This window comes from Rhamphochromis longiceps, linkage group LG12 (assembly GCF_057381845.1).
Source record: "Rhamphochromis longiceps isolate RC_006_pf linkage group LG12, R_longiceps_female_GT1.1, whole genome shotgun sequence".
Lineage (NCBI taxonomy): Eukaryota > Metazoa > Chordata > Actinopteri > Cichliformes > Cichlidae > Rhamphochromis > Rhamphochromis longiceps.
In genome coordinates this window covers 42725457-42737950 of record NC_140568.1, presented here as the reverse complement: position 1 = coordinate 42737950, position 12494 = coordinate 42725457, and the positions used below count along the sequence as shown (strand labels likewise).

General features: G+C 41.9%; 2 protein-coding genes across 2 annotated transcripts in view; both read left to right on the top strand.

The window, feature by feature from the left end:
• The window catches only part of rasgef1ba (RasGEF domain family, member 1Ba), a 28663-nt gene extending 25596 nt beyond the window's left edge, over positions 1-3067 (top strand). Inside the window, exon 14 of the mRNA XM_085426443.1 lies at positions 1618-3067. Within this exon, the coding sequence (XP_085282569.1) occupies positions 1618-1642 (25 nt within the window). The 3' untranslated portion in view covers positions 1643-3067. The remainder of the gene's footprint in view (positions 1-1617) is intronic.
• A 5712-nt stretch (positions 3068-8779) lies between these two features.
• prkg2 (protein kinase cGMP-dependent 2) overlaps positions 8780-12494 on the top strand; it is a 37725-nt gene continuing 34010 nt past the window's right edge. Inside the window, exons 1-2 of the mRNA XM_085426438.1 lie at positions 8780-8908; positions 9724-10228. Of these exons, the coding sequence (XP_085282564.1) occupies positions 9732-10228 (497 nt within the window). The 5' untranslated portion in view covers positions 8780-8908; positions 9724-9731. The remainder of the gene's footprint in view (positions 8909-9723; positions 10229-12494) is intronic.

Here is a 12494-nt window from a genome sequence, read left to right as displayed (position 1 = left end):
CATGTCACCTAAAAGGTAAACCTGTTTCTCCTTTTCACCTCAATAAGAAACGCGTAATATTTTCTCTGAATACCAGACGGGACGGTTGGCAACTCTAATAACTTATGAACAAAATAAAGTTCAACATCATTAACTTCATAGCACCACCCAGCTGTATAGAAACTCCGTCATGCTAGCTAGCACGCAGTACGGAAAAAGTCAGAATAACGAAAATAAACTCCACCTAAACCTGGTTCATATCTGACCCAGAGAGACTGCAGGTCATAACTTCTTACCTGAAGTTTAGTTCACACTTGGACCGGCGGCCGCCTCGGGTCTCTTTTCCTTCTGCGTCCCCTTTCCTTCATCCACCTGCTGCCTCCACCACTTGCTAATGTTACTGAATCTGTGGAAGCTCCGCGATAGTAACGAGTAACGAGCCTATCTAAATCCCAGTAACGAGTAACGCGTTCCTGATTTTGGCATAATAACTAGTTACCGTGCTCGTTACCACAATAATAACGTAGTTACTGTAACGCGTTACTTAATAACGCGTTAGTCCCAACACTGTAACTGACATTAATAAATAATTTATTTGGGTGAACTAAAGAAAAAAGTAGTAGTTAGGTTGTAGTTCAGCCTTAAACTCGCTAGCAGACATCCCCACTCGCAGCAACGTTGGCCTTATTTCTGCTCCCAAGTGTCCAAAGAAAGGCAGCTTTGAAACTTCTGCCATATGAAGGACAATGCCAGTGCAGCTTCTCCACCCTGCTCTCACACAGACCTGATTGCAAGTTTTCTTTTTAAAATGTGGATGCAAGAAAGGAAAAATGGATGTAAAACTACACCAAGTATGTATGAACAGTGACCACATGACTCAGAGCGTGACAACCATGCTTCAGATCGCCAAGCTGACCCCACACATGCGCAGCCACCCACATGCAGACAGACGTATGAATCAGATCTTCTGGCAGGGGTCAAAGGTGAGAGCAGGTTTTTGGATCGGCAGCCTTGCGAGTGTTGGGTTAAGCCCAGCCGGGGTGAATCCACTTAGCTGTGTGTGTGTGCACGTGTGTGTGTGTGTGTGTGTGCATGTGTGTGTGGGCGCGTGTGTTTGAGTGTGTGTGGTCACGTTTCCTGAGAGCCTGCCAACCCTGTTTGTCCCCTGAGCTTTGCCTCCACTGCGACACGATCTGTCACTTTATTCCGGCCGAGCTGCGTCAGCAGAACGTGCTGCCGTGCCCAGCGCTGCCCGTCGCCCCCTACATCCACACACGTTACACCTGGAAATCCACTAAAGGCAGACTGTTGCTGTGGCGGTCGCTGTGCTGGACCTTAGGACTGTAAAATTCCAGCAGATTTGCTTAAATCTGTCGTATTAAAAGCATCCATCCTGCAGGGAAAAGGGAAACATTCATGGAAGTCGTCCAAGATATTTTGCAGTTGGTACACTGTAAAAAATTTGACAAAGAGCAGAAATTAAGGATCCTTAATGTTTCAGGTTCTTAAAGATGAATTGCACAGTCATGCTTCACATTCCTCAGCCATTTTTGCAAGAGGCTGAGCACTGCAATCATTAAACATCGCTGTGATGAAAGTCTGCAGATTCTAACGGTGCTGTCTTTCTTTGCCCCACAGATCCACTCTGCTAAGCAGGGTGTAAACCTCTGAAGAAACCAGAATAACGTCGAACCCAACAAGTGAGCCCGTGTGCCCCGTCAGCATCGCTGTTGTCCAAGCAAAGTATCCCCGTGTTGGAAGGGAAACGACAATCTCTGCTTCAGCTGGCGAGGACATTTGGTGTCCCGCCCCAGCTCTGCTTTTCCTTACCCTCTTGCTCTTTGTGCTGTACATTTCAGGACAGCTGTTTTTCATCTCTTTGTATGACTTTATAGTCTTTGTTTTATAAAGAAACAATACAAACCCTCACAGTTTAAAAAAAAAAAAAGAAAGGAAAAAAAGGGTACCTGTGAGTGTTAACAAAGTTGGGGCTGTTGTTTCCCCGCCTCTTTTATTTTTCTCCCCACTAAAGCTACAAAGTTAGCTGCTGGTTGGCTAACGCAACAGAAACGCTACTCTGGGTTCCACAAGCCAGCGTTCTCCGTACAGAGAACCCAAACCTTAACCTATAACACTGTTTACCATTAAGCTAGACATTATTTTACTGTATCAGATCCAAGTATCTTTCACTTCATGTTTCTGAAGCTTTTGTTGTGACGTAAGGAAAACAAGAAGGCACTGGCTGCGTTTGAGAAAAGATGTAAAAGTCGTTTTTCTTGTTTGTGTTGTGTAAAATTTAGATTTTCTGAAGCTGGAAGTAACATTTCATTTGTCATTTGTCTTGACATGATTATGGTTCCAGTATGCTTCAAAGGAACTGCAGCATCAGTAAGCTTCAGGAGTTTTGGATGCTTTGAAATTTGCCTTTGAAGCGTACAGAGGCCTTTAGCAGTGAGCTAAAATGGGGTGGGGGGGTTTCATGTCTGTTTCTTATTGTTCCCAGTTATCTATGCTGAAATGCTCCTCTAGACTCTCATTCATACTTTCCTTTTGTTCCTGCGCCACCTTGCTCTCGTAGAAAAAAATGTGTCGGTGCTGCCCCCTGGTGGTCCAGTCAGAAAATAGCTGAATAATGTGAACTGAGGCTTTCTGGTTAAATTATGTCCATTTAGTTTTTATTTTTCATAATAAAGTACATTTCCACTATGTTTTATTTATACATTTGCGTTATCTCCTCATGCCAATATTTACGCTTATTTTATTGTTATTTAATTTTGTACTAGGTACATAACGTGCATAAGTAGTCCTGACTTTAATATTTTTATATAAGTTTGTATTAGACACTTATTTTACAAGGTACTAGCTCAGCGTATGAAGTTGAATATTTTTGACTGATGTCCGCTTTGCCTTGACTGCTTCTCCCTCAACGCACAGTGCTGTTGTAGTTTGTTGTGTACATACTGTATGTTCCTTTTTCTCTCCCCGTGCTCATCGTTTGTATTTGGACTGTTACAATGGAATAGAGGAATGTTTATGAATGAATTAGTTGTGTTTAAAAAGAGAAAAGTTAATAAAAGGCTTAAATTTATCAGTGACTTCTGTGGGTTTGTTTTGTTTCTGGAAAATGCATTCATGACCACAGACTGTATTGAAAAGATGGGCATAGCCAAGCTCACATTCTGATGTTCTGAACCATCTTGTGCACAATCTGGTGGTTAGAGACAAGGCAACCAAAGCCCAAAGCAAACACTGCTTTATTGTCTATTTAACTTTAAATTGGACGATCATTTCCAAAATAAATAGTGTTTAATCATAACTGAAACTATCACTTGAGGCCATAAATGTTTTTTAAAAAAGAAAACTAAGAGGATCATTTTCTTATGTACGTCTATACCATCTGATCTTTTTGCCACCTGCTGGCCACCAGAAATGATGCAGGTTTAAGTCACTTCCACTTTGGCCTCACTTGTACACTTCCAGCACATTGTGATTTTGGAAGAGTTTGAACAGCAATGAGACCGCACAGCTTACAGGTTCACTTACTCACTTTGGAGTTTCTTTCTCAGGTGGCCGAGGCCTCACCGGGTACCCTAAAGTAAGAAAAATAAGAGTAAAATGTTGGTCTTGTCACTATTCTCACTCTGAAAACTCAGTATTAAGAGCATTGCGTTTCTTCAAATAAAATCACGTTTCTTTTTGTATGCATTAGTATCATTTCATAATACAGATTATTTTAAAAAGCATTTTTTTAAAAAGATATTTACCAATTACTTTTCACAGAGTAATGGGGATAATGTTAGGGGTAATAATGAGTGCTATAAAACGAAGGCTAATGTTCAGAGTTGTGATTTTTTTTCACTTTAGTATCGCTGGTAGTCACATAAGAGTCAGCAGTCAGGAGGCAGCGCTGCTTAAATATTTATCGTTCTGTTCCTTGAGTTATGGTGCTGCTTTTGTGCCACCTTCATATTATTATTATTATTTTTAAATGATCAATTTTGGTGGCATCTCCAAGTGCACTTTAAGAACTGGTTACTACATAGGGTTACTATCAGAAGTTCAGATCAGTTCTGGGGGGTCATGGTGGACAGACGCTTTGGGATTCAGCTTCTACTAACGGGTGAATTTCATGGTCTTCCAGCGGTCAGTAAGAGAGTTTCGCCTTCAGGCCCAGCAGTTATGTGGTGCAATGTGGTAAATAATAAACTGAACTAAAATAAATGTTGGTGCCATATTTTTGGTACCAGGATGACTCCAGTTTGGTGGAAAACTGTCGAATCTCTCGCCTGACACGACATGAATTTGTTTCGAAGCAGATTCGTCACCTTAGGGAATGAACAGGTGTATAACTGATGACTACATCCCTTCTACTTATGCTTGTTGGCTTCTTCTTCGTTATTTTTGCAGAATGTCAAACCAACTGTTCCCGGGAAGCTGACAGTAAACATTCACATTAAACTCAAACCAGCACCTCGTGTTTTCCCCCCCTGCACATCTAATCTACGCGTAATGTAACGCACATATGTTTAAGACGCATATTATCGCTCTCCTTTGAAACGTCTTTACAAAATTATAAATCAATCAAATATTGCACAAATTATTATAACCTAGTAATATTCAAAGGACTGAGTTAAGAAACAAAAAAGCTAATGTGCTTGTGATTTCTGCTCTTCACTTTGGAATTTGTGCAAGGAGACAGAAAATAGGAATGCATATTTGCCTCCATCTAGTGTCCAAATTAAGGAAGTACAACTGACAATGAAAGGTACTTTGTGCGCTTAAATTAAACAGATCCCCCCCCCCCATCTCGTTTTACTATTAACAAAAAACGAACCAATATTACAACCCATTCACTATGATGTTTAAAATGAACAAAGTGCCCTAAAGTGTAGTTCAAATGGCATCGTGGCTCAAGAGTTGGGAGTTTGCCTTGTAGTCGGAAGGTTGCTGGTTCGAGACCCGGTTTGGACAGTCTCGGTCGTTGTGTCCTTGGGCGAGACACTTCACCCGTTGCCTACTGGTGGTGGTCAGAGGGCCCGGTGGCGCCAGTGTCCGGCAGCCTCGCCTCTTTATTAGTGCCTAAAAGCATCACGTTAGATGTGATTAAAGTAGAGCTAAAACACACAATGCTGCATCAAAAACTATTAAACCACAGCGCTTATTATCACTATGATGACATTACACTGTGTTGTGCTACACATGACAAAAGAAAGCTAAAGAGAAAATTTCCAGTCTTGACCGGATGTAATGAGTAACAAGAAGATTTTTTTTCTCCAAATAATCCAACACTTTGCTATGGAGTTTAAAAATATGGGATTATTGCCTTTTACGTTTAGACTATACTTATGTTATTATGTTTTACGTGACACGAGTAATACTACAGAGGAACATTTTAAATTTAGCCCCATGTAATTAATGAACACGAGTTATTAGATAATAAAGCTGTATAAACAGTTATTAACAGTAATAATGTCAATAAAGTTAAACTTAAATACTCACTTTGCTGTCGTTCAAATGTCCTAAGCTTTATGTTTTTGTTTGGTTGTTGGTTTCATGTGGTTAACATTAACACACACCTGATTATTAATCTCTGTCTAACTTCCACAGCATGTCTTTATCCTGTCTTCCTTCTCTCAGCCCAAACAGTCCCAGCAGATGGCCCCGCCCCTCCTTGAGCCCGACTCCGCTGGAGGTTTCTTCCTGTTAAAAGGGAGTTTTTCCTTCCCACTGTCGCCAAAGTGCTGCTCACAGGGGGTCATATGATTGTTGGGTTTTTCTCTGTATGTATTATTGTTGGGTCTACCTTACAATATAAAGTGCCTTGAGGGAACTGTTGTTGTGATTTGGCACTGTATAAATAAAATTGAATCAAATTGTGTTATTACGCATTTATAAGCAAATAACACTTTTTGTAGCTACCAGACCAAAAGTGAGAACATCACCTCTTTTAATAATTAACTATAATAATTTTTGCTGGAGTCTGAAGTGAGAACTATGTCTTATTAATGTATGAACCTTTTCATATAGGAATATTAACCTAACAGTTACTTATTGACAGTTTAATTCAATGTTATTTATACGGTACCTTAACATATATGGATTTATATTGTAAGGTAATGACCCTAACAGTTAATTTTATTCTTGCAGTTTGAGTAAATGGTGTTTTCTGCAAGTCTGTGACTTTAATATTCAATAGACTATAAAAACCATTATGATGTTATGACCAAAACCAGTTTGCACTTTGTGAAAGAGATATCAACTGAAGTTGAATCAAGGCCGAGCTGTACTTCCATTTGATGCAAATTTGCTCCACTAGATGGCGCAATGTCCCCTACAATCTTTATTTAACGAGGCAATAAGAACACATGCGTATTTGTAATCGCACCCCAGGAAAATCAATGATTCTTTAGGAAAAGGGGTTGTTAAAAAATATAAAGTTAAGATCAGCAGTGCACATGTGAACCCATTTGAGCTGACCCTGGTAACGTGTTTTTTACATTCTTCATTGTGTAATTACAAAGATAGTATTAGTATTTGTACTTTTAACCTCCTGTGAGATTATGAAACACTGTAAACAACAAAAGGAAACTCACAACTACAGCTGGTGAGGATGACCCAAACACCACACATTCCTGCTGTGAGGCCACAGGGTTTAAAAGCAGAGTCCCAATACTGCCAAAATATTCAATAATAACACAAAGTGAGGATGAGTCCTGCCAGAGTGCCCTCAAGCATGTTGTTAAAGCCCTACTGCAGCACAGGGAGGAGGTGTATATTAGCTAAACGCCTTTATTGTGAAGCTGTTTGCTCATTCAGAATACGTCCTCAGATCATCAGCCGGCCTCTGAGATTCCTCTCAGGTTCAGGTTGGGAGTCAGTGACCTGGATTTTTATTTTGCTGTGACCCGAGTGCTGCAGATGAATCAGCTTTGGCCACCTGCCATTATTGTTCTGTGCCTGTCAATGGAATCTGCTGCAGGCGAGGCTGCTTCATGCACAAACACACTAGGAAAACCAATTAATCATTTGCTGGTGTGAAGGACTGCAGCTTCAAGTCTAGACTTTAAGCTAGACAGACAACACGGCCGCACAGAGACCAAGACAAGAACATGAGCCTGTACTTACACTCATCACCTGATTAACCCATTCAAATGATTTTTGTTGTATTTCTTTAAGGCTGTGCTATTGAAAATTGTAATAACAGCATTGAAAACAGTAACAATTCCAAAATCTGTTCTCTTCAATATTTTCCCCTAAAACTTGTGAGAAAGTGGAGCAGCCGAGAGACAAATATTTTCCTTCCTTGTAGCTGCTGTGGACCATATATCAGACCTCCACCACAGGTGGTCAGAAACATGACTAAATCATAATATAGCTGGTGTATATCACTGTATCAGGTGCTGTTTTTGCCTCTTGCACCACTGCCCACAAGTGGACAAAAATACTTAAAGCCAGTGCAGACATTGCTTACAAATATGCGCCAGGGGCGCCTCCAGAATTTTACATAGGGGTGGCATATGGGGGCCACTAAAAATATTGGCGTGGCACAGCACATACAAGTATATTAAAATTATTACCAACATAGGACAGTATTGCTAGGGGGGCAGCAAATTTTGGGGCTTGGTCAGTGCCCACCATGCCCCCTCATGGTGGCGCCCGTGACTAAAGCAGAACTTAATCATAACACAATAAGATGATTTATCTAACCAATATCTAATCTGGTAACATCAGTTAAAGAGGCGAATATCAGGCAGCATAACCATCATAGCGAAGCAGGAAAAGTATTGAGTGTATTGATTCGAGTGATTGTAAAGCGGTCCTTAGGGACTGAGTAAAGCGCTATACAAATGCAGGCCATTTACCATTTGTAGAAGCACGCTCTGTGATACAAAACACAAAAACATGATTCATACTTAAATGAGGAAGCTGATGACAACTCAGACATGTTTCTTTCCACTACAACAAGCCACACGTTTCACTGTGTGCAGATTTCTGTTCTCTGCGCAGAGTCCGAGCTGACCAGGCTGTACGTCTGCTTCTTCTACCTGAAACCAGGCATCTAAACATGTGGATGTATGTTTTAGAAAAAGTACAGCGTTTTAATGTCGACATGACAGTAATGTAACTGTTCCATTTCCTTCACTGAGTCAATGCTTTCATTTTCTGTTTGTTTGTAATCTTAATCTTAAAACCGGGAGCAAACTGGAGGAAATGACAATGGCGCCTCTCTCAGAGACGTTCAGCGTCTGTATGAAATGAGTCACTTCTCAGGAGCACTGAGCATCCTTTTGGACCCTCGGCATCCTTTACTTGTTGAATTCCAGATGCTTCCATCAGGGTGCATCTTTTGGCATTTGTTCAATCTACTGTTATCTTTTCAAAATAAATTTGGAACATTTCATGGTTCATGGTGACAACGAAGTACACATATGTAATGTGTTGAAATGAAGGTTGGATGACTCCCAGGGCTACACATAGTGCATGTAGTGTTTTCACTTCTTCACCAAACTCTTTTTGATTGGCCTTCTGTAATTTTAAGGAATTTACAATTTAATGAATCAATTTATTTAATCACTTTAACTAAAGCTTTCTGATAAATGAAAAATATTATATATAATTATATAATTTTTTTTAATTGATCGGGGTCAACGACGCACATCAAATAATCAATATATTTGGTGTAGAAACGACAACGTCGCGGTTGACGTCATTCACACCTGACCTGGCAATCACACCCGGTCGCCGCACGCGCGTGCGAGAACGCGCCGCACAGACTGTGATGAAAGCCAGAGAGAGAGAGACGGAGGGAGGAGAGGATGCGAGCAGGTGGAGCGCCTCTCTGCTGATGCGCGGATCCACGGACACGTTGTTCCTTCATTTAACTCCGAAAAACCTCCGGGCTCTTCTGAAGGCTCTGAAAACTAAGCAGGTGAGTGCGGACAGTTTGTCTGAGACTGCGCACATCAGGCTTCACTCCCAGCAGGAGAATGACTAGGCATTGCAAGTTGCAGGTGCGCGCTCCCCTTGGAAGGTTTAATTAGTTAAACTGGCGAGAATCAACCTTTAATGTGTCAAATCGGTGAAAGACAGCAAGGTGCTGCCTCTGCTCTGAGTCTGCACTGTCACACTGCTGCTTGTTAGTCAGTGTGTGAAAGAGTTGAAGCACCAAAGTAAAGGAATAAACGGGGGTGGTTCCACTCGCAGGTTTTCGAAACAGGATTACAAAGACAGCAGTATGTTTGATTTTCAGAATAAAGTGCAGGAGTGCTGCAGACTGATGTGACACCGTCCCAGCAGGAATGTCATGAATGAAGTCTACTGTATGTGTGAGGGGGCGACAACAAAAACAGGATTGTTCTCCAACATTTCTGCCCCATGTCAGCTCTTCACTCTTTGGAGACGTTCTGTTGATTTCTGCAGTCATGAGCTCCCCGGACAGCATTTCCTCTCACCGTGCTTCTGTCTGAGCACAACCAGAGTGACTCTTCATGTAATGTAATACTTCCTGCCTTCTGAATAATAAATGGACAGGACACACTCATTGACCATTAAATACTGATTTGCCATCTCTCTCTCCTCCCTTCCCGTCTTTCTCGTGTTCTCTGCTCTCACAGCGTCAGCTCTTTTGTTTGAAATCTCACCTCTAGCGTCCTCAGACGGACCCTTTTAGTGCCAAATTTCATCGTGCAGTTGGAGGATGCTTTTAAATCATAACAGCAAACTTTGACTCTCTTTTGTCTCTAGGTGGCAATATGGGGAACGGTTCAATGAAATCAAAGCGCTACAAACACACTGACGGCTGTGCGCACAAAGATCACGGCGGTGGGTTCAAAAACTCGACCCTGGATTTCCTGAGGGCCCGGGTGGAGGAGCTGGAGCGAGAGGGCAAGAGGAAGGATGAGGAGCTTTGTGTCAAAGAGCAGCAGATCAAAGGTCTCCAGGAGCAGCTGGCCAAACACACACGAGTGCTGGCCGAGATGAGCGAGGAGCTGCAGAGTAAGTGCATCCAGCTCAACACACTGCAGGATGTGATGAAGAGCGGAGCATCGGCGGGTCTTGCTTCGAGGCCTCCTTCAGTCAAAGCCAGCAGCAGGGGCAGCCCCAACCTCAGCATTCGCATCAAGGAAACCCTGAACAGAAGGAAAGGCGCCAAAGCCGGGGTATCTGCCGAACCCACATCAAGAACCTACGACTCCAGCGGTCTGCCAAAGTTCTCCTTTGAGAAGGCTCGGGTACCAAAGGATGCAAGGTGAGACGTGTTTTCAGGAAGGTTAAAAACATAAAAAAGGGAGAGGAAAAAATATGCCGGCGAGAGAAGCCAGCTAAAGGTTCATGACACATTCAGGCTCAGTCCATCCTGGTGTAGTGGGTGAGATTTTAAAAATGCAAGCAACGTAAAGAGGTGTGGGTGGCAAGTGAAAGGTGGGCAAAGAAGCAAAGATTTTAGTGCTAATGACGTCCAACAAAAGTCTGTTATAAAAACAACATGATTCAGTCCAAGATTTCACAGCTGCTGCTGAGAAAAAAAAAAAAAACCAAAAACTGTCTTCATGAGGTTTTCTGTTTTTCACGGGCTCAAAAAGAAGTGACCCACACCATAGAGTCAAAGTCAGAGCGTCGAATTAAAAAATGTCCCGCTGTGTATCGCACTGCACAGTACACTTTTAGAAATCATTCTTCCTCCAGACTGTTTATGCCTTTCCTTCTGTTTCAACACGATGAAACAGAGACAGGCCCGTAAGGAAACGCTTTCAGCAGTTTGGTGTGGAGGAACCCTCACCACAACCCAATCCAGCACCTTTGGGATGAGCCACAGGCATTTAGCACCCAGCACCAGTATTTAGCCGCATTAGTGGTCACGGGCATAAAACCTGATAGAAATCCTGAAACCAGAAGAGCTGAGGCCGTTACAGCAGCACATTAACGTTGGTTTTGGAGATGTTGAACATATAAAAGTGCATTTATATTTTGCTATGTAGTCCATGCTTACCGTCCAAGATAAATAACAAGGAAGCATGTTCACAACCTGAAATAATACTGAGTGACTATCTCACACCAGCAGGTGCAAACAGGCATAAATGAAAATGATGTAAACTCAGGGCTCCGTCCTTCCTGTCATTTCAAATTGAATTTGTCTTCTTATTTTATTGACCTTTGCTCTCACTTTGTATTACAGTAAGTCCCAGCCCAACAAGAGGTATATCAAGTTAGTACAGTCAGCTGAACTAAGAATGTTTCACGGGATCAAGTCTCTAAAAGCAGGAGGACATTTAAAGGGCATGTTAGCTTGACATAATAAAAAAAAGTAAGTCAGTGAGGCAAATCTTCCTTTTCTCTTTCTCTCAAAGAGTAAGATGATGATTTGTAAAAATGTCTCAACTGAATGTTGACACCCAAAACAAGAAGATTAATTTGGCCAATCAGTCATAGTTGACCTGTCTGCCCTCTAGTGGCTGGAAGCAGGCAGAGAAATCAGCACAAGCAGGGCCTTTAGTATTGTTGTAGCTTCCAGGTCTGAAATGAAAAGCTACTGTTGACGTGACCTAAACTTGCATTCCTTGTAATGGCCAGTAGGGGCAGAGCAGAAGAACAAAAAGTCTGAAGAGGTTAAAACTACAACATTTAGAGTAAAAAGAAAATCATTATAGCTTTATCACCCCGATGACCCCGATGAAGGCCGCAAGCTGAAACGCGCTGGTCGTGCAATCGCTGATCTTCATACTACAACTGTTGTTGGAGATATAACCTCCAACGACCAGTAGGGGGCAACTTCACTGCCAAAAAAGGCCCCATGTATAGGAGACAGAAAACATTACGTTTATTGTCTCAATTGCCAGTTTTAGGTTTTACTTTACTTAAGTTTTACTAGTAGAACAAAGGCTGTTAAAGCAGGTCACGCGTTGATAAGAAGTCCTGTGTGAACCTGCAGTGTCAGTATTCCTCACTCAGTTGCTGAGGGTCTTCACAAACTAACGATGTAACAGTAGGTATCTCCATTTTTTTATCTGCAGTCTTTGGTTAAACTGCCAAAGTACAGCATGTTGGATTTAAAGCCTCTGTGTGATTTTGCTACACACAGCAGGAGCCCAATTTCGAAAACTTTCTTCGATTTATGTCCGAACTTGCATTCAAATCATAAAAGAAGCTGCGGATCACATCTGCCATCTATAAATCTCAAATCAACCTAAACTGATGGTGCCCGTCTTGTAGAATCCACTCATAAAATGCCAGAAAACAAGAAGGCTTAGTCAGGAGGAACCGTGGGCCGTGATGTACTGCTCTCCTGAATACCAGTTTTCAGCTTTTGAGATTCTTTGGTAATCCACACTGATTAGTCAAAGCTTCAACAGAGACTCTGATTTTTACCAGACAACAAAATACGACTGCATAAGTTTATCGATAGTGCTGTGATCAGTCAGAGAGGACGCTGCCTCTATCACAGTGAACAAACTGTGGATGCCGCTGCTCACTGAACAGCACAGAGGGAGGTGTGGCTCATCCCAACAGTGAAAGAG